Source organism: Zonotrichia leucophrys, chromosome 9 (assembly GCF_028769735.1).
Source record: "Zonotrichia leucophrys gambelii isolate GWCS_2022_RI chromosome 9, RI_Zleu_2.0, whole genome shotgun sequence".
Taxonomy (NCBI): domain Eukaryota; kingdom Metazoa; phylum Chordata; class Aves; order Passeriformes; family Passerellidae; genus Zonotrichia; species Zonotrichia leucophrys.
In genome coordinates, this window is record NC_088179.1 from 1,431,994 (window position 1) to 1,454,080 (window position 22,087).

General features: G+C 43.9%; 2 protein-coding genes across 2 annotated transcripts; one reads left to right on the top strand and one right to left on the bottom strand.

Moving 5' to 3' along the window:
* Window positions 1-2,665: 2,665 nt before the first annotated feature.
* On the top strand, window positions 2,666-16,429 carry LOC135451412 (claudin-19-like). The gene is made up of 6 exons (XM_064720558.1): window positions 2,666-2,742; window positions 3,175-3,441; window positions 11,461-11,625; window positions 11,773-11,854; window positions 14,466-14,576; window positions 15,879-16,429. Exons 2-6 carry the CDS (start codon window positions 3,222-3,224, stop codon window positions 15,976-15,978), a joined length of 678 nt encoding a protein of 225 aa, XP_064576628.1. The 5' UTR covers window positions 2,666-2,742; window positions 3,175-3,221; the 3' UTR covers window positions 15,979-16,429.
* A 1,382-nt stretch (window positions 16,430-17,811) lies between these two features.
* Window positions 17,812-19,508, bottom strand: DUSP28 (dual specificity phosphatase 28). Its single transcript, XM_064720559.1, has 2 exons — window positions 18,933-19,508; window positions 17,812-18,079 (listed from the first exon to the last, which is right to left on the bottom strand). The coding sequence occupies exons 1-2, from the start codon at window positions 19,368-19,370 to the stop codon at window positions 17,945-17,947; spliced, it is 573 nt and encodes a 190-aa protein (XP_064576629.1). The 5' UTR covers window positions 19,371-19,508; the 3' UTR covers window positions 17,812-17,944.
* Window positions 19,509-22,087: the final 2,579 nt, after the last annotated feature.

The following is a 22,087-nucleotide window of genomic DNA, read 5'->3' on the forward strand; positions in this document are numbered from 1 at the left end:
CATCCCCTGTACTCAGCATGGGTGAAGCCACACCTCGAGTTCTGCATGCGGTTCTGGGCCCCTCGCTTTAAAAAGGACATTGAAGCACTGGAGTGTGTCCAGAGAAGGGCACCAAGATTTAGAGAGGTTTAGAACCTTTGTCTGATGAGGAGTGGCTGAGAGAGCCGAGGCTGTTCAGTCTCCAGGGGCTCAGGAGGGACCTCCTTGCTCTGTACAGCTCTGTACAACCCCCTGGCAGGAGGCTGTAGTGACATGGGGCCTGCCTCCTCTGCCATGTCTGCAGTGAGAGGGCCGGAGGAAATGACTTTAAGCTGAGGCAGGAGAATCTGATTAAATATTAAACATATTTTTCCCTGTTCAAGTGGTCAGGCGTCAGGACAGGTTGTGAGGGAGGTGATGGAGTCCCTGCCCTGGAGGGGCTCAACAGATGTCTGGAGCTGGGGCTGGGTGACGTGGTTTAGTGGCTTAGGGGTACAGGAGCAGTGCTGGGTGGACAGTTGGACTGGGTGATCTGAAAAGTCTCTTCCAATCTCAGTGGTTCTATGATTCTGTAGTTACCCACACATGCCTGAGCAGGTGGTACAGTTACCCCTGTGGTGCCCCTGCTGCCAGCCATGGTGCCTGCTCTCTGGCACTGTGCTGCCCTTCCCAGCACCTTCTCCATGCCAGCAGAGCTCTGCAGGGCTGGAGAGCTGTGTTAGCAGAGAACAGTCTGCTGTACACACCACCAGCCTCCTGAAATTAAATGGGAAAGCAGAACAGGTGTTTGCTTTGAAAGTAGCTTGTGAGTCTGAAGATGTTACATGCACCTTCCTGGTTGCCTGTTTTGCCATGGACATACTCATGGGACAGCAAAGCCACCTACACGATGCCAGACATGCCTGGGCCACCAGGCTGGGTGCAGAGCTGCCAAAATCCAGCAGCAGAAAGCACAGAGGTTTATCTCAAGGGCAGACGTGGAGGACAAGAAGCAGCAGTCACGTATTGCAGCAGGAAAGGTTCTGCACAGGTGAGAGGAACACGCTCCACAGGAGAGTGTTGTGCAAATCCCAGCACTGGAGACCCCTCTGTTGTGACTGGACAAGGCTTGGGTGACCTGAGCCAGCACTGAAACTCTGCTTTAGTGGGAGCTTGGCATCCGTGTGGCCCCAAGGTATTTTGTAGTTCATGATGTGAAGGCAAAGTTAATAGCAAGACGAGAGTGATCTGCATATTATAATTGCAAGTAGTTATAAGACTGATTAGTTTATTAAGATGTTATGACAACTTCAGGAGCAAAATTACAAAGTCAAATTCTTTGGAAGTGCTAGGAAATGACTTAATATTGTTCCTCTTTTTTTTCTCTCTTTTTATTTCCCCTAACTAGAAAAGATTTTGCCTTCTCACCCCAAGGTCAGTCTCTGATGAGAAAAATCCTCTGTGAGCTGTGGTAGGAAACTGCTCTAAATGGTTTAGTACCACATTTAAATTTGCATTTTATCTCTTTCTGATTGTGCTGGTGGCCATGGGTCAGCTCAGAATTTGCATGAACTAAGAAGTGATTAGTAGGTTCAAAGATGTATATTGCTGATGTTAGAAATGTATATATTTATATGGAAGCCAGTGTTGTAGTCAATGCTCTTTCTCTGTTTTTCTATGTAACAAAATAAAAAAGAAGTAAAAGAGGTTTTTAACTTTCCATTTTAGACACTTTTGCCACTCATTTTTGCTTCCAAAGGCCTTATCAGGAGTAATTTGTTTATTTAGGTGACTTCAATATTTTTCTTTGCTAACCCTTCCTGTGCTGTGTTCAAACCTCATACATTTTGGCTGTGCTGTTTTTGATGTTGTTACAGTGATCCTTTTTGCTCCCCCAGGGTTTGTTTTTATCACATTACAGCTCTTACCTGCTTATAGCCTATATGTGTACTTTGTGAGGGAAGATGCTCTGGACTTTGTGTGTTTATTCCTTTTTGGTTCATTGTCATTCTCCTTTGGACAGTTGCAGTGCATATTTGCTATCAGCTGTGCCATCACCTCAGACTTATAACCAGGGCACTGTGTGACAGCTGGTACAGTCAGGTCCTGTGGGGCAGGGTGCCCATGGCATGGGCTGAAGGATGTGCTGTTGGAATAAAGGATGATCTGGACAGTCCTGTGGGGGGTTTGTGTGGTAGCAAAGGGTCAGGATGGGTGATGAGGGAGGAGGACAACGAGAGGAGGAAGAGCAGCAGAGTGGCTGCAGAGCTGTCCCAGGCTGCCAGTCTTCTTCAGCCACGAGCCCAGGAGCTCTGTCCTGCCTCAGGCCATGGCTGCAGGCACAAACACTTTGGGTTCTTAGTGTCATCCCCTGCACAGGGGCCCAGCTGCATATTTCATCTTCAGGATGCATCCTAAAACAAATGCATAAAAAGTTTCAGGTAAACCAGAAGTGGACGTTGTAGCAATGTTTCTGCAGTGCTTTGCACTCTGATGGTGCTTGGGCAGCTCAGTGGCCCTGACAAAGCAAATTATATGCCAGCTTAAGTTGAGTATATTTGGTACTAATTTACATTATTTCCTGGTATTTTTCCCTTTCAACATGCCAGATCTTTGTGTAACATTTGGCCAGAGCTTTGACCCTGGGTCCTTGATTTTTAGAATGGGACAAAGGTCCTGAAGAGTACAAAACTTTGTTTGGGTGATCAAACAGGTCCTCACAAAGTGCTGACACTAATATCTTGCAGGAAGGTAGAGAAAACAGATTAGAAACATTCCATAAACGTGAGTATCACAATTTATCTTGCTTTTAATTTGTATTGGTAGATATTGTAATTGGGAGATGAACAATTTACTAAAGCATTTGATAGTTTTCATTTTTAAATGAATTTTGAGTTAGCAAACAAGAAGGAAATGGATGAAACATTGCAAATTAAAATAAGAAATCCTTTGGTTGTGTCCTGTGCTTTTGCTCTGTTTGCATTATTTTGTGGTGAATGTGAACAACAATAAAAGTTTTCCTAAGAAAAAATAAGGTATAGAATATTCAATTATTCCAGTTACTTGATGGGATTTCCATTTAGGGTGGAACAGATTCCACCTCTTCAGTTCCCTTGTGTGATACATTTTGTTATAGGTAGGCATTTTTTAATGTTTTTGCAAAGGTCAGGCTTGTGTAAAGGTAATGCCATGTGTGTGTATGAACTGTTTTAACAGGTTTCTAATAATTGTGGGGAACATCTTTGAAGAAAACTTCTGTCACAATGGCATCATCCTGTCTACAGATCTGTGCATTGCTGCTGGCTTTAGCAGGATTCACTACATTACTTGTTACCACCATGTCCAGCAGCTGGAAAGTTTTGGACTCCACAACAGAGCTGGTTTCTGCAGACTGGGTTTCTGAAGGTCTTTGGATGGACTGTGCAGCAACTGCTGTTGGATCAGTTCAGTGCAAGAAATTTCTCTACATGCTGAGTTCAGACCGTAAGTGAACTCAGCTGTCATGGCATTTGTTCAAAAAATCCAAGATTTTTTGGGGGTTTTGTCCCTTCTTTCTGGACAGGGTGTTGGCAGGCTGGGGGGCTCAGAGTGCAGTTGTCCCAGAGGGCACTGCAGTTCTCTGTGCTTTAATGTTCTCTGTGCTTTATAGTTCTCTGGGCTTTATTTCCATTTGCCTTTTCTCCATCAGTGTCTCTCACTGAACTAAAAAACCTCCAGCTTTCAATTTTGTTTCTCAGTGTGGTGTGCTTTGCCCTGTGTATACAAAAGAATGAGAAGGGTTAGGGCAAGATAAAATCCCTGTATACCAAAACCTGTCTCTGCTATGATGACATACCAAAAAAACCATTGCAGCCAAAATGCAGCCTAAGGATTGCAGGGGTGCACATGTGTGTGCTCTAGGTGGTAGCACATTGTCACCTGTGTCCCTGCATCTTTGTGATGGGATATCAGGGAGCAGCCATGCCCTGGAGGTGTCAGAACAGCCCAGTATGGGCTGCATGTCTTGTATGGCCAAATCCAGTTTAAAGGGCCACCATGGAACCAGTGTTTCACCCTGCAGTTCAGCTCACTCACTGCTGTGGCTTTGCTGCCCTCTCTGGTGTGTTGACAAAGAGGTATGGGTGATGTGCAGTAAATCTGAGAATTTTTTAAAATATAGTTTTGGAAGAAATAGCATCTTTTCACTCAGCCTGGTTTTTCAATACAAGCAGATCATAGTTCCATGAGCACTGGTATTTGTGGTTTGGTGTGAGACAGCAATTATTAGATATCCCAGAACTGATTTGATACTTTGTGCTAAACCTGTGTATCTGGATTTTTTTTCTGGAATTTCTCAGAAGTGGTGAGCTTAGACTAAAATACATCCGTGCAATGGATGCTTCTGTGTTTTCTAGGGTCAGCCATGCCAGCAGGGTAATTTATCTGCAGCTAGAAAGAGAAGAAATGTCTCAGTAGGGGCTGGAGAGTATTAGCTTGAATCATTCTGGATTTTAACAGTATCTTTCTGTAAACACTGTCTTTATGGTAAAGGACTAGGAAGGACTGACATTGAAGTTCTTTCCTCAGCAGACTGAGTGTAGAAACAGTAACACTGTAGCTTTTGGAAGTAGTATTTTGTTAAGCTTTCTGTCTTGAACAGAACCTTGCATTTATTGTTTTACAACTTTCAGTTTTGTGCAGTCACTTTATGAGTGCTGTTAATATCATTTCTTCAAGTCTTCCGTGCTTTATAGGTTCCTGATTGCTGTCACTGCTATTTGTCTGGTCTCTTCCAGCAGTTTTATTCTGAACGTGCAGTGCTTAAACCTTAAAAATACCACGTGTCACAGACTATGAACTTTGTTTTCCTTGACACAGATGTGGACTTCCTTGGAGTCAGAGCTGCCTAACTGCAAGGCAGATCTCTAAAGGGTGAGAATTTAACTCTCAAGATGCAGCATGTTCGTGGTTCTTCTGCAGGGCCCTCACTTGGGTGGCCTCACCTACCTTCATCATGAGGAGGCCAGTTTAAGTATCAGCATCCATAATGAGGCCAAAAGAGTTTGTAGGCTCAAAAGGAGCCTAATCACATGCTTCCAAGGATTTTAAATACATGGCTCATTGCATCAGAGGCAATGTCAGCTTTTCACATCATCCTGGTACCTGTTCAGCTCCTCTCCAGGCCCTCCTCTGTGTAGGTACCAGGATGCCTTAAGTTTCTGGAAATCAGAGTGATGAGATGGGGCCAACAATGACAGCACTTGGTTCCCAAGCTGTGGGAGGTGCTGATGTGAAGCTGTCAACACCAGCTCTTAAGCCCTGCTGATGCAGAGCCTCCTGCAGAGCAGCACTGGCTGTTATGCCCATTGCCTGACAAGCCACAGTTTACAAAATTTACTGAAGAATATCCTTGTGGTCTTTAACACATTGGAGAGTGATTTCCTGAAGGGAATTATCAAAATGTCTGGTTCTGTATAGGAACACTCATGCACTTCAGGTCTGCAGTTTAATCTTTTCTGTTTATATGTGTGGTGCTTTATGACTGCCTGTTGGAATACATTTCTTAACTAGGAAGAGATTTTTTAAAAAATTATACTCTTCATTTTTTATTTCTATCCTTGCCAGCAATATAACAGCTGTGGACACTTGATTCAAGGTCCCAGCTCTCTCACCTTCTGCTGTCAGCAGAAGTGATTGCTGAGCTCACCAGCATAGCACCAAGATATGGGGAAATTAGCAGGAAACTCTTTGAAGGGCTTTTAATGAAATGCAGATACTCCAGGTACTGGTACAGTGTGTTCATTTCACTATGCCATCATTTTTCAAGTTGCAGTGACTAAGCAGACGGAGGGGATTCTGTAACAGTCACCTGAGATCAATTCTTACCACACACTAGCTGGTTTCCTTAAAAGATTGCACAGGATCCCACTGCCAAATCTGGTCTTGTTTAAATCAGTGGCAATGATCCTCTTGAATGCCATGGGAGCCAAAATGTCACAGTGGCACTGTAATACCTTTGGCAGCTGAACCTCCCAACCCACAGCATCAGCTCAAAGTGACAGTGAATTTTGATGGAAAACAACAAAAACCTGTTAGGGACAAGTTGGGGCTCTCTCAAAGGCTAACCCTTCTGGAAGTGTTTACATAAATGCTGTGGAACTGTTACCATGTTGCATCATAGCAGAATTATTTTATGAAGAAACTCTGACTCCATTTCCTGGAGATAAGGGCAGGTTATCACTGCAAAAGATGGTTAACCACGTTTGGATCCACAAGTACTTTAAAGTATTAACATGAGTGGGTGATGTGAATTGAGGCTATAATTCTATCTAGCCAAGAGCAGAAGCAACTAAACTGAATTTAACATATGCTTTGCCTAGAATAGCTTTTTTTTTAAATCCTAAGGTATTCTAACAAACAGATGCAATTTGCTGAGATGTATTATTTTTCTTATAGCTGTATTTCTTCATAATTTGATTCCTTTTGAGACAGGTCTGTCACACTAGCTCTTTCATTTCCTTACATTTCAATTCCATGGCACATACATTATTGCAATTTTAATACATTGCACAATTGTACAGTGTAAGCAGGATGGTTTTTAAGACTGAATGTGTTTAGCTGTAGATCAATAGACAGTAAAATATTAATGGAAACCACTCATCCATAAACCTTACCTTCCTGAAGGAAGCTGGCAGTACAGTTGTTGTGGATTACTTATGACCATAACTCCAAAAACTGCTACATTTTCTAGCAGAAGTATAAAGATTCTGTCCTCAAGCTGTTTTATGTTTGAAATCTCAAGAGAATATTACACAAAAGCTTTTTGATTTGACAGCAAAAATAAAATTACAAGCAATCTTAATCTAGTGTAAAATCTAGTTGACTTCAGAAAAGAGACAGCAATAAAATATTTGCCTATATTATCACTCTTACAAGGTATTTTGTAGAAATACTGACTGGAGTTTCTAGACTGAGAAAAAGAAAAGGCTCATTTTTCACTTCCTATTAGAAAAAGAATTAATGTGGTCACTTTTTTTACATGCTTATATTTTTATCATGAACTACTCCCACTTCTTATTGTCATGCCCAGCAAGCCTTATCTATGGGGAAAGAGCAAAGAGCAAAGGTAGACTCATTTTGGAGCGAAACCCAGAGATAAAACAGCAAGGAGGCTTCTGAAAGCTTCACTTGATTGTAATCTAATTATAAGGACATTTAACTGTTACTACTCAAAACATGACTGCTACATTGGAAATTGTTGGTTTTATTTTATCCTTGGGCGGGTTGGCATTTATTGGAGCTACTTTGCCAAATAATTACTGGAAGGTCTCCAGCCTCCATGGTTCTGTGATCACAACATCTACGTTGTTTGAAAACCTGTGGAAGAGCTGTGCCACAGACAGCACTGGAGTTTCCAACTGCAGGGATTTTGACTCTATGCTTGCACTGCCTGGTAGGTGACTCTGTGCAGCCTTGTTTGTATTGCTTAAAAACTTCTTGGCCAAAAGTAGTAAGGCTTTTGTTTTAGGAATCTGCTAATACTGGAAAAATAACTGGCCAAGAAGGACTTTGTGGGCTGAAGTAATAAAAATCTCTCAAGCAGCAGAATGTGTCAATGTGTGGCTGTAAACTAAAGCAAATGAAGTCGGTTGATCAAGCATTTAACAAGCATTTAAAGTGGGTTGTAATCTCTAGCATCTCATGGGATGTCTTAGTAGGAGACATTTTAAAGTATTTATTTATTTGGAATTATTGTACAGACCTTATTTTGCAATACTTCATAGCTAATGTACCGTGGCTGGAGTTTTTAGTGTAATAGGAAATACTGGTTTTAGCTGAGAAGTGGTAGTGGTTTTTTGTGAGTTGAGACTGAAAATTGTCGATAATCCAAGAAATACATGATAATAGGATATACATATTATAAGTTATAGAAGGAATATATGCTATAAATTAATATATCTTTAGGCTTGTCAACTAATGCTACCTACTGTCAGTTAGTTAAATGACAGTAACTAAAGTCTATTTGGTTTTAAATATCAAGAAATTCAAGATCTGCTGGCCCCTGTCCTCTGCATCAGTCTTCATCATAATTGTGGTTGTCCTCAAATGCCCAACTAGGTGATAGTCTGTGGATAGTAAAGCATGTTTATAGACAATAAAGCTATTTTTTTATCAATCCTGAATAATTCAGTATGTAGATACCTATTTGGAATAAAAATGCCTTCCTTCTAGCTGAATCTGCCCTAGGAAGTGGCTAAACTAAATAGGTAGGAGGATACTCCTAATCTGAAGAATGTGTAATATGGGATTAGTGGGAATGAGGTGTTAAATTCACTTTCTCCCTCAATCTGAAGTGAAGGCTTGTTGTTGACCAGCTCTAACACTTGCATAGCAATTCCTCTGAAACTGTTCAGTATTTAGGGAATAATCTGTTCTTTTCATCTTTCAGTCTTCTCTAACAATTGCTTTTAGAGAGAGAGTGTGTGTGTATGAAGAGGAGCATAACCCTATTTAAGCTTTTTAGCCTCAGTAACAGCAGGATCATCCCATCAGACTTTATTCTCTGCAGATCACCTATGTCAGTGTGCACCAGCACTGCTGGGTTAGTAGCTGGACTTGATGGTCTGAGAGATCTTTGCCAGCTTTAATGATTCTGTGATTTGATTTATTCTTGTAAAAACCACTCCAAGGGCTGGTTTGTAGCTTGGTGCCAGTGACTCCAGGCAGCATCTTGTCATTGATGTGTTTACATGGGGTGAGTATGTGCAGATCTGGGCCATGGACCTGCAGGAGATCAGCATCTGGAGAAAAAAGTGGGTTTGAAAGAACCTGGTGGGGGTCAGAGAAGAGCACCACAAGTGTTAAAGCAAACAGAACAGAAGGCAAGCAGCAACAGGGCTCCTGAGAGCTACAGAGCTACAGATAACAACGTGGGGTCAGCAGGAAGGAGGAAAGTGGGGGCAGAAAGTGAATGACTGGGACAGGCTCTGAAGTGAATTTGTGAGGATTAGCTTTGCTCTGTTGAAGAGATCAGTCCTGCAGTATAGTTGAGGGGTAAAGGCAGGGGGAAGCAGAAAGGAAACCTTGCAAAACTGTGAAGATAAAACATTTTTAGAAAGGAAAGCTGAAAAAGAGAAGTCAGAAGACACTGGATGGCAGGAACAGTTGGAAGGCCAGCTGGGCAAAGCAGGAAAGAGGAAGAGAATGGGTTTGGCACAAGGGCTCAGCAGCCAGTGGGACCTCTGAGAAACAGCCATAGTGCTTGCAGACATGAACCAAGGCAGATTAAAAATTACCATGGTCAGTTTAGGTGTGTTTCAAATTCCTGTTTAGAAACTCAACTGAAACTGCTGCCAGGACGTCAGGGACTGGAGGGAGGGCAAAAAGGAAAAACAAAAGTGTGTCTTTGTTACCTCTTATCAGATGGTCAATGAAGATTTTCCTTGAAAGTTTCCTTATTGCAACTGAGGTATATGGAATAGTTCTGGATTTTGCTTTATGTATGGGAAAAGACAGGCTTGGCTATTTTAAACCAATTTAATGCTTTTGAGTTCACTGTACCATTTGTCTAAATATTTGAAGTGAGGAGCTTTTTAAATGCAATATTGAACAAGATTGAAACCATGACTGGCTAGTCCATATGGCTAGCACTGTCTGTCTAGTCACAACTAAGTCAAACATTTGATATAACTAGTTGCCAAAGCATTGTAAACTCCCTTTTTTTTCCTTCCCCTTCTTTTTAAAGTTCCATAGGTGTTTTTTCCAATGACAGGATTCGGAAATAATTTCTTACAATTGGTGTGGACTAATAAAATGCACTGACTTTGCATCTTGTTAAATAAGCTAAGCTTAAAATAAAAATTTGAGTTTTCTGAATTGTGAACTAAAGTCCTCAGTTAAGGCTGCTGAGGTTATGGTATTGTGGTACAATTGTACGAAATCCTTTCCCATTTGATTGCAAACAAGGCTATGCTTGTGTGTCCTGGAAAGATATGGGGAATCCCACCTAACACTGCAGGAGTCCCCAGGAGCTGAAATGTGAGTTGTGGAACTCTGCTGGATGATTGGCACAGTGAAAGATCCCACACCTGAAAGCAGCATTTGTTGAGTACTTACCTTAACAGTATCTTCTGCAGGCAAAAGCCTTGAACTGTTAGTGATATTTTGAGGAGTCTTTCCACTTTTATTACTGTCTTCATTTTTTTCCATGGAAATTATAAAATTAGTGCTTAACAAAGCATTAACTCCTCAAATGATTTTAGCCTTTAATTCTTTATATTTATCTCATGGGTGCTCATTGCTACCTTTGGTAACTCTAAAGCTGGAAGGACCAGTACTATTAAGCCACATTAGGCTGAGTTGGAGTGTGAGAATCACTTTGCCTTCTGTCTCTGTGTCTGATTTTTGTTGTCTGGAGACAGACAGAACTAGCCCAGCAGGTTATTGTGGAGGATGTGGAGGGGGTCGGGGAACAAGAGCTTGAATGCTGGCATCAGTGATGTGAGTGTCCAGTTGGAATCAGGTCTGACCCTTCTGACGTAGGATTGAAACTGTAGAGTCATAAAATCACTGAGGTTGGAAGAGAAGTCAATCAAGTGAACAAAGTGAGCAGTTGTGACCCTGCCAGGTTGTGACGTTTGACATGTTTACCTCACAACAAAGGTGCCGAAATGCCACTGGACCCGGAGCCTGCCAAACACAGGCTGCCATGTTAAAGGACCCCAAAGTCCCCATGTCACCTTCTTTCTTAGGCTGATTAATAATCTAGTCCTGGTTGTTGTGCGATTGATACCTAGATGTGAAGACCAGGAGCTTAAAGGACACACAATTCCAGCACAGCAGACTCCCTAAGGTGCCCACAGCAGCTGTAACCTCTGCACAGGAGAGTGTCCCAGGGAGGAGCTCTGCAGCTCTCTGACACACTCAGCCCTGCTCCTTACACTGAGTTTGAAGTGCACTGCTAACTTGAGCTCCATTCTTTCCCATCTCTCCCTGGCAGCAGCAAAGCTGGCACCTTTCTCCAGTTCCTCAGCAGTACCAGGGCCTTGCACACCTTGACTATCACCTGGATTTCAGATGTGTCCTGTGCACTCAGCTGTGCACGTGTCAGGAATTCAGAAACACTTGTGAGTAGGAGACTTCTTCCTGCTCCTGCAAGTGGCCATGTGTACCACTGGGCATTTCCACAGGAATGAGGGATGAGTGGCTTGCTGCAGTTCTTCAGGGTTTACTAAAGACACAAGAAGAGACAAGAAGATTTACCGAGCTTATAAAGTGTAGGCATAGTTCAACTCTCAAATCTGTTTGACTTGAAGGCTAAACACACTTGGGTTTGGAGGCTTCCTAAGCACACTTGGTTTGGAGGCCTCTCTGAGCCATGTGACAAAGTTGGACAAGATTCACTCATTACTGTACCTATTCATTTTGTCACTTCCTCTAATCACTTTTATTTCTTTCAGCACAAGATTGATTATATGTAATTTCTGTGTAGATCCTGATTTGTTTTCTCTTTTTCTGTCTCAGCTCACATTCAGGCATGCCGTGCCCTGATGATTACTTCCATCCTTTTGGGATTCTTAGCTGCTGTACTCACACTGCTTGGTATGAAGTGCACAAACATTGGGTTGAGTGATGAAGATGGAAAAATGAAGTTTACTGTCACAGGAGGATTTCTTTTCGTTTTAGGAGGTAATATTGAAACTGAAATGAGAGCACTATTGACACTTTGTATGGCTTTCACAGCCAGACTAAATGAAATAAACATTCTTGTTTTAAATCTGTTACAGCCCTTAATGGAATCATTCACCTGTGTGCTTTTTAAACTTTTTCTGGTAGGTCTCTGCTCCATGGTGGCTATTTCTTGGTATGCTGCAATGGTTACTGCTCAGTTTTTTGACCAACTGTACGCTGGAACCAAGTAAGTGAATGTGTCTGTCATACCAAACCCCATCGTGTGTTGGACAGCTGCACTGACCTCAGCTGCTCCAGAGTTTCAGAACCTGGATGGATCCCACTATCCAGTCCTACAGGAGGGAGAAATTGTATTCAGGGAATCTTTTCACCTCAGAGATATTGGTGAGGAGGGAGGAGAGGTCTTTCTGCAAGAGTTAGTGAATGTGAGAGGAATGCCAACCCCACATCTGAGGGGGTTTTGTACTGTGTTTGCATTTTCTTCACAGACTCAATTAGGTGTGTATCTCAATGTTATGAAGAAGAAAAGGTAAAAATTCTTAATCTGCTTTGGCATTTAGACCAAAATATGTACAAAACTCAAGTTCTGACTAGAATAAAGTACCTCAGATGTACCTGCAAGGGAAAATCACCTGCAAAGCAGCTCGAGCTTTGTACTAGAGATGTGCAGAGAAATCTGCTGCCTGTCATATATGTCTGTATATTAACAGCTCAACATTTGTTTGCCTTATGAGTTAAAACAAGGCAAAATTTGTGGGATTATCACCTAGTGCAGTTGCATACAGACAAGTTTTGAGGTATAAAAGCCCTTGCTCTTTGTCTGATATAAAAGTAACAGTTGTCAAAACCAAATGGCAGCTTATGGCACCTTATCTAGGTGCCCTGTTTAGGAATGAGGAACCAGGGTAGAGGTGACTGTGCCTCTCCTTCAGAAAGGGGGAAAAGGAGAGGGAAACATTGTCTGTGGAATATGAGCCAGCTATAATATACTTCTACCAAGTATATAAATCATAGATCAGTAAACTATGAATTGTTAGTTGCTAGGCTAATATTTGAAGTGTTTTGTAAAGTTCCCACCCAGGAAACAGTTCAGGGAAGTCAGAGGTGAAGTGCTTTGTGATAAATCAAAGTACTTTAAGCAGTTGCTTTTGTTGTTTGTCAGTTTTCCCTGGGTTTTCAATGAAGTGCTTAGAAATAAATTGTATTTGTGCAGTTACATTTGTTGCTTTATGTCCCCTTGAGAGAACTATATGAAGGGTAATAAATGGATTAGAGAGCTGAAACAACAGTCGATAAGGAATTTCGGTTAGTCGGATAGTTGGTGTGTTTGATAGTTACCTGCTGCAGCTTTGGGGCTCATCATCACTGCCTGTTAATCAGTTACCAGCTTTGCATTCAGTAGCTAAAGAATTTTTTTTTTCATATCTCAACTTCATGTTTAAGTTATTGATTCGCTGATGAATTAAGTTTGATCATTGGTAAAGCTGAACATGCAGCCTGTGGGACAATTTTAAATTCACTTGCATGCCAGTATTGATCTTCACTCTTAACAGGCTGGCAAATCTGGTTTTTCAGATTGCATTTTTTTGGTCTGACTTCAGCAAATTACTGATGTTGACGTCTGCTAATTCTTAGAGGAGTTTCTCCTACAGCTCTGAAGGCAAACTAAATTCTCCTGCAGTATCTCCTATATACTTTGCTTTGGTCTGACATCTACAGCATTCTTGTCTGTAGGTGACTGGTGAGCAGAAATGATTGCAGGCGCTGGGGCAATGTGCAATTTGTGCTCCTGGGTTTGTTTGATAATCACTCTCTGCTTGTTGCATGTTTGGAAGTACCTGAAGCAGTGGAGACCTTGTGGCTCCCACGTGCAGTGAGACACAGAGAGCTGTGAACCTGTGTAAGCTCTGAATCCTTCCTGTTAGCAATGAACTCCAGAGTCAGAACCTTTGACACTTTTCAGTAATTGTGTTTCAAAGTGGAAAGAAAACACAAATCTCTGGTTCCATGGTACCTTCAATGCAGTCCAGGACATTTTTTTTGCCCTTATATTGGGTATCTCAGATCAGAGATATACAGATGGATTGTGGATAGTTTTTGTCTGATCATGAAAATTTGTTTTCTTCTTTTTATGAAACTCCTGCCAGACTGTTCCAGACTCAGTTGTGTCTAGTCTTTGGGACAAATTCATTATCAATTAATTTCTTGGACTGGTTTCCTGAAAGGTATATTTTGGACAGTAAAATAGGGAGCTACTCTTTTTCAGCCTGGGACATTCATAAATGCCTTTCAGCCATACAACCACAGAGGGTGCTCAATATCCTTTAGGGTATCTAAGTTTGAAAACAAGCCCTATTCAACCCTATTCATTGAAAATAGTTTGAAAACTAAACTTCATAGTTTTAAGTGACCTAGTGTTGTGTCCATAGAAAACTGATGTCTGTGGTCAGCCTTCTCTCAGCATACAGACAGTAAGATCTGAATGATTCAGTTGCACAAAATCCTTTCAGTGACACAGCCAAGAAAAGGGCAAAATAAGTGTTGTGGATTGCACAGAAGATTGTCATTATTATTTATTATCAATAATTTGTTAAATATTGTTAAATTATTCATTGCTACTTATCTTTATGTTGCTTAGTACTCTCTGTACTGTTAGTAATTTTGCAGATCAGCTCCATACAAATAAGAGTTTTACTGAGCATACACAAAGCCAGATCTGTTCTCTGTTAACTGCTGAAGTGGCTTTCACTTAGCTGATTTCTACACAAATTAGAATTTGCTTGCATGGTTTTGTGATCCTATTATAAGCTGATTTCATAAATTCTTTCATGTTTCAGGTATGAACTAGGAGAAGGTCTGTACTTAGGCTGGACTGGATCTGTCCTTTATATACTTGGTGGGATCCTACTGACCTGTTCCTGCAGAGGGAAGGAAAAACAGAATTACAGGTAATCTTGGATTTGCCAGTTGAAGTAGCATCTGTCAATCACACACCACTTTCTGCCTGTGCACTGTTCTGTCTCTCTGTCACCCCCTGGTATAAATATCTATAAATTACAGACAATGCTGTGGCATGTCACAGACTGCTGATGGCAGAGGGTGCTGTGCCAAACACTTGTGCCCCCCAGACAGGGTGCTTGGTGCATCACCATCAGCACTCACCTTTAACTTGTACTTGGTCATTCTGGGCACTGCTGATGGTGAAAATGGGCAGTGAAAGAGAAAACTGTCACCCAAAGAAAAGTATATAAACCCCCATAATGAATTATGATCCAGTTTCTCTGCAGTACTCACTGTGAGTAAAATATTCAAACACTGTTCAGTTTGCAGAAAATGTGAGGGCATTTCCCAAAGCACGTGGAATTGATCACTAGAAACATGTTTTTTTTCTTGTTCTTTATAGAAGTGTCTTGTTGCACATCAAATCAGGAAAGGTGAGATTTCTGGCCTCAATATTTAACCTTCCCTCCTTTCTTGTTTCAGTCTTAAATTTTGACACATACAGAAGGCCTCTTTTTGAAGGAGAGGGATGAAAGAGGCAGAAATAGCAGAGGTCCATGTCTGCCAGAGCTCAAATAGCTTGGAGGTTGTACTAGCTGAGCTTGAGAGGGTTATAATATGCAAGGAAGAAGCATATTCACTGTTGGTCTATTTAATCTTAGGAAAATTATATCAAAATGTTGTAAGTGAGTGTTCCTCTGGTACTCCATTGCCTAATCTGAAACCATTTCAATTTTATGGTAATATTTCATCAGCCCCATTGGACTTTAGATCTTGCTCACCTTACTTTGTTACAAAGTACCAAATGCCCTGAAGTGTCCTGAAAATCAGGTAAAACTGAGCTATGAAATAGAAGTTCAACATGATGAATGACAGCTGAAGGGGTAGGGTGAAGATACTGCTGTTTTCTTTTTTTGTCATCTTGATTCCTGTATGAAAACCTGCAGCTTGTACAAAGGTGCTGAGGGCTTCTGCTTGAGGGCCTTGGCTGAAGTGCCTGGAGGAGAGCACATGGGAGTCAGGAATGCAGAGTGTGGCTCAGAGATGCTGTGCAGCCCATCAGGGACCCCATCCATTCCCCCTTAGCTACCACAACCATGAGAACAGGAGGCCTCTGATTTCTGCCCTGTTGTGGAGAATGTGCTGTGGGTGGGTTGGATACAAAGCTGAGTAACTTCTAAGTATCTGAAACCATGGGCATGTGTCAAAATAATATCTCTTATTTTCTATGTTTTTTCCTTGCTTTACAGTCCCAAGAAGTATGCATACTCAGCAGCCCAGGGACCTTCTCAGCCCCACATGTACCCCAGGAACTCTGAGACCATCATAAGCAACAAGGAGTATGTCTGAGCTCCCACCCTGCATCACCTGTAGTGTCAGTGGCTTATGAACTCCAGTAAGGAAGTGAACTGCTTCTTTTTTCTGGTTCCAAGTTGCAATCCTATGCCTTAGTTTGGAGCAGTACCGAGAGGAGGTATGGCTTTCAATGTAAATAGCAATGGTTTTCAGATGTAAATAGCTTTCTACAGAAGATGCTGTGACGTGAAATCCTGTGCCATGAAGGTTTCTGCATGCTGAGAAGCCTGGTAAAATTTAACTGGAGGGCAGTATATGCTGACACTCAAGAGCAATGGTTCCTATTTCAGCTGACTCAAACATGTGGAACTGATAGCTGTATCTGACTGCAAGTTCATATGCCTCACAGTTAGAAATGTGTTTTGTTTTCATTAATGTTTAGCTTCCTTCTTTTGTTTAGCAGCTTAAGCTTTTGACAAGAAATAAACTTTGTTCCACAGACAAACAGAATTTTTTAACAAGTGGAATTCTCTAATAAGCATCTTATGTTATACTGAAATTCTTATTTTATATGATAGTCAAGGTTTATAAAAGCTACAAAAATGTTTCCAGAATCTGCTAGAATCACCTTCAAATCTGCAGATGTGCAACAAATTTCTTGTTGGCTGTAATGCAGATACAGAAGGTAAACAATACAGAATGAACAAAACACAGCTGGGAGTGGAGAAAGCATCTGGTGCAAAAATGCCTTGTGGTAACTAAGAAAATGATAGCCTGAAATTTTATTTTTTATTCCTGTGGTTTCAGCTTTTAAAATAACACTACTTTAACTTTGAGCAGTCTTTAACTTTGGGAACTTGTACTGCATCTGAATTGTCTAATTCATGTAATTTCCAAGTGTTTTGATTTTCTGTCATTGTTCCATCATTAGAATTTCTGCCTTAAACGACTCCACTGCTGGGAGAATATGTTTACCTTGTGTGAGCACTCAGGCAGATGGCAGTGAGCTAACTTTACTTTGTATTTATGCTTTCAGCAAGGTGGAGTGGAATTTCACCCTGAGGTTCTCAGGTTCCATAAGTTGTGCCTTTTAAATGACAAAGTGTTCATGCAGTTTGACAAAACTCTGTTTTGAATGGCTGGTGATGAACACGTAGCAGTCTGATCTGGAAGTTTGATGCCCAATGATCATTTCAGAGGGCAGCCTGTGAGCAGCCTCAGCAGAAATGATTTGGCCATGCTGCTTGCATGCAGGAACAGCTGACTTGTAACACATTAAGGCATGAACTGGGCCCTGTCAGACTGAGTAAGTAAAGCTAAAAGGAGTCATGATTGCTTCTAGAGTGCCAGTGTCATCTTCTTCCCTCCACCATCATCTGCAGTTTTTAAAATAATTCCTTTGGTGTTTTAGAGAACAATTTCAAAAGCTGAAAAGGCACTTAGCCTGCATGGTGGGAGCAGAACTCCTTACCATCACCTGTATATTCTGTCCTCTGGATTTTTAGGAAATTTTGAAGGTGCTTTGTTGTAGTTGAACATAAGGAAAATCAAGAGACAAAGCATCAACCACTGTCAGTTTCCCACCAAAGGCTGTGTCAGCTCATTAACATGAATAATGATCCAGTAGATGAGAGAGAAATTCAGAACTTCCTTGGTCTGGCATCATGTCTTCTAATGGCATCACTGGGAAGTTTAATTGAAAACCAGGAATAAAATCCCTGTGTGGTAACTCCTTCCTTTGTTCAGTACATTGTTACCATACTCAGGGGAAATAACTGCTGAAGATTCCAGGCCTTTCTCTGTTTGTTTACAGTCCTTCCAACCATTTTCTGTTTCTGCAGTTATTCCCTGCTTATCTGCCCTCTTTCCATGCATTACCAACAGAAATGCTCTGAAGGAGTTTAATGAACATCATCTCAGTTATGGGGGTAAAATGTTTTACATACAGGTGATTTAGGGAGTGATTTTTTCCCTTTTTTTAAACTCTGTAGCAAGTCACTTCACTTTCTTTAAAGTATCTTCACACATTGCTATTTTTAAGTCCTTTGCTCAGCGGATCAGAATGCTTTGGTATCTTCAATTCTTCTTCATATCTCTGCAGCTGAGACCAAAATCCTGCATTTGGCTCTGCTACGGGTCTGGCAGTTTTCACAGCCTAGAGAACAGGAGAGACACAGTGGAAGCAAGGTATCCTGCATTTGTGGGAGTCATGCAAATGAATTTTGAACTTAAAAATTTAGAGAAGCTTTACTTTGGTTTTGATTTGGCTGCAGAGTAACAAACAGCTATTTTGGTGAGCTGACTTCACTGTGTGCTTGCTAGGAACTGCCAGCTGGGCCTGGTTACAGAATGGATTCATGGCCAGACACCAGACAGAGCTGTTGATCTGCTGGAAATGGGAAAGTCTCACCAAGTGCAGTGACACTGCTCATGCTTAAGGTGATCGTGTGAAACTTGGTCACTCTGCACACCTCAGTCTAAATTAAGCAAATTGGCTGTCTAAAGTGACAAATGGGTGAAGACAAAACCCGGAGAACACGAGCAGTTTGTATTGGATGGGTTTCCTAAGAAAGCTGACACATCATTGCTTACAGCCACGTAGCTGTGGCTGAGAGCTGGCAGCTCCTGGGCACTCTGCAGGCCTGGCTGGATGTTCCTTGCTGTGAGGAGCTGGCAAACAGCAGCAAACCCTGCACGGCAATTCCTGCACCCACTCACTTGGTCTCTGTCTTCACTTACCCTGAATGTGCAAATGATAGAGAAAATGCTCCCTAAGCAACCAGCTTGGTATGTTTGCTACATGTAGAAACCTCACACTGAAAAATTACCAGACCAAGCTGGGCATGAAAAAACTTACAGGGGACTGTTTAATGAAATGTTGAATCTCTGTATAACTGCTGAGGGGCAGGAGGAAGCACCAAAATAATTCTACAAGAAATTACTCATGAGAAGCATTGCGTTTCTTCCCCAAAAGAGCTGTAAATAGGAATCCGGACGTCACACATTACCTCAAAGGCGTCCTTGAGCGGGAGCTGCCGGTGTCTCATGAGATAAGCGGTGCAGATGGCGGCGGAGCGGCTGCGGCCGTTCTTGCAGTACACGAGGCAGCGGCCCCCGGCCCGCACGGCCGCCTCGATGGCGGCGCCGCAGGGCTCGAAGTAGCGGGCCAGGTCCTCGGCCGGGTCATCGAACACGGGCACGCGGATGGCGCGGACGCCGCGCAGCGAGGGGCAGGGCTGCTGCCGGGTGACATTCACGCACAAGGTTACCCCCTCCCGCAACAGCAGCTCCTCGTCGCACGCTGCCCTGGCCGTGCCCAGCAGCAGCGAGGCCGTGACCGGGCAGAGCTGGGGCATCGGCGGGCACGGGGCACCCACCGGCCCCGGTGGCGGCGCGGGGCTCCCGGTGCCGGCACGGCCACGGCTCTCTGCTGGTGTGTTGCACATTGTAATCCTACCCTGCTGTATTTAGCCCTCCCTACGGGATGGCACGTACAGGCTCCAGGCAGGTCCTAGTGCCGGCCGCATCCCGAGAGCTGCGCTGGGAAATCTGAAAGCACTTTCGGAGCCACAGTTCACTTGGAAAGGCAGTGGGTTTGTACAGTCGCTACCTCCAGAGCAGCTGATACCGGCCGTGTTCTGTACAGAAATGCTGCTGCTGCTTACGGGCCGTGTTCTGCTCGGGAATGCTGCTGCTGCTTACGTGCTGTGTTCTTCACAGAAATGCTGCTGCTGCTTCTGCTGCTTACACCAGCCGTGTTCTGCACGGGAATGATGCTGCTGCTGCTTACCTGCTGTGTTCTGCACGGGAATGCTGCTGCTGGTGGTGGTGCTGTTGGTGCAGGGATGCAATGCTGAAGTTGTGTCAGGGTGGTTTTAGGTTGCATATTAGAAAAAGGTTCTTCACCCAGAGAAGGTCCAGCTGGGCACTGGAACAGGCTGCTCGGGGCAGTGGGTGCAGCACCAAGCCTGAGAGAGCTCAGGGAGTGTTTGAACTCTTGGGCACATGTTGTGACTCTTGGGGATGTTCTGTGCAGCACCAGGACTTGGACTCCGTGATCCTTGTGGGCCCTTCCCACTCAGCATATTCTGTGATTGATTCTGTGATTTTCCAGAGCCTCTCGGTGCCCCTTTCCTACAACAAAAGCTCCAGAAAATGATTTACCAGGCTGGCCAGATAGCATAGTGCTGATCTTTCTGGACTTCAGTAGAATTGCTGGTGTGCTGCCAGGGCAGAGAGCATCCTGCACCTGAGTGTGCTGCCGTGGGTTTGAACTGCACAGGATGGGTGGGGATGGGCCAAGCCCAGCCAGGTGAAGGTCACCTTGGCCAGTGTGGGCAGGTGCTCAGGGCTGGTCACAGGTGCCAGCTGCTTCCTGGAGGCTGAGCTGCTTCAACCCTTTGCTTTCATGAGATAAGCATTTGACTGATACAAAAATGAACCTGACACAAAAATGAACCTGAACTCTTGCAGCAGCAGAGCACAGACTGCTGCGAAGTGCAATGCCACCCATTCAGGAATAAGAAGTGAGGTACAAGGAGGAGCTTTTATTTGATCATGGAGGGAGGAGAACTGGACCTGCCACACACCTGCCATCATTTGTGCCAACAGCAGCCTGTCAGTGAGAAGTTGGCTCTGAGGCAAAGGGATTCAGCTCTCTCAGATAAGCACAAGAGCATGCTGTCCCCTCCTGTTACCCAGCACAGGAAGGCTGATTCACCTGCCCCCCTGCTTTCTGTGCTCAGGGCATGGCTCCTGCAGGGCCCCAGGAGGCTCAGCTCAGGCTGGGAAGGAGAAAGCTCAACAGGAGACCCCTGATGCTGCCCACCCCAGCAGCATGAGGAGGGCTCCTGAGCCCCTCCACAGCCACTCTTTCCAGGGATATTGGACCTTCCCTGGCAGTGACTCTTGCCCAACTTAGCATTCCATGGCACACCCCTTATTGCCAGGCCATGATGGGGGCATTCAGGCAAGGAGCCTCTCTGCAGCCACTGCCATGGACTCCCCTGTGGGACAGGCACACGTCAATGCCCCACACCGTGGGAAAGAGCTGCTGCCCTGCCTTCCTCTGACAGGGGCTCACCCTTCTGCCTGCAGCCATCAGTGACCTTTCCTGGGCCCCTGCAGAGTCCCTGGGTGCTGCTGTATGGGCACACTCCAGTTCATACCAAAACCATGACTTGGTTTCACTTGGCATCACACTTGCTGTGCCACGAACCCTCACTGATCTGCTGGGTGGCAGTAGCCCATCAGATGCTCTGGGATGCCCCAGACAAGCCTGGTGGGAGTCACTGGTTTACCAGTTCCCTCAGCCCATCCCAGCACTGAGCCAGGTGTTACCCAGGTGACACCATCTCAGGGCACCTTTCTTGTCACTTTTGCTCCACTGGGGCTGCAGCTGAGCTCCCTCTCTCCGAGGCTGTGGATGTTTTTTGGCTGCCTGCCTGCAGCTGACTTCAGAATGGTCATTCATGCCACCAAGGGGGGCCCTTCCCCCCAGCCCTCCCTGCACCGTGTCTGTGTGCAGAGGCTGAGGTGGGAACAGGGCAGTTGTCTCCACACACGGAGGAATTGATAAGTTAAACACAAATGCCATCTTCTGGCAGTGAAGGCAGTTGCTGCCTCTGTAAAAAGATGTTGAACTGCAGGGTAAGAGCCTCCCCCCTCGTTAGAAGGGGTTTGATGCCTCAGTCCAGATTTCCCTGGGCATTCCTGGTCTTGGTGGCCCTGGCAGCCAGGGTGCAGTGCCAGCAGCCCCTGTCACCATGGCTGTCTCCTGTCCCCCTGCCATGCACCTGCACAGTGCCTGCCCCTGCCTTGGTGAGCTCCCAGGCTGGGCTGGGCTCTCCTGGAGCCCTTGGAGCTTCCCTGCCAGGGAAGCAGTGATGTGAGGCTGCAGCCCAGGGGCAGCTGGGATGGTACCACAGCCTCCAGCTCCTGCAAGCTCCCAGCAGTGAACTGGCCAACATGCAGTGTTCAGTGACATTATGTACTGCAGAAATGCTTTCAGACACCTTTAGTAAACACATAGCTGTAAGAGGCTGTTATTTCAGATCATAATTTAGACACTGAGGAGGCAAAGCAGGCAACTGGTGTGCACAAAACCTCCAAGGAGAAGACCAATATTTTTGCACTTGTTATATTCATATAAATGTGTGAATGT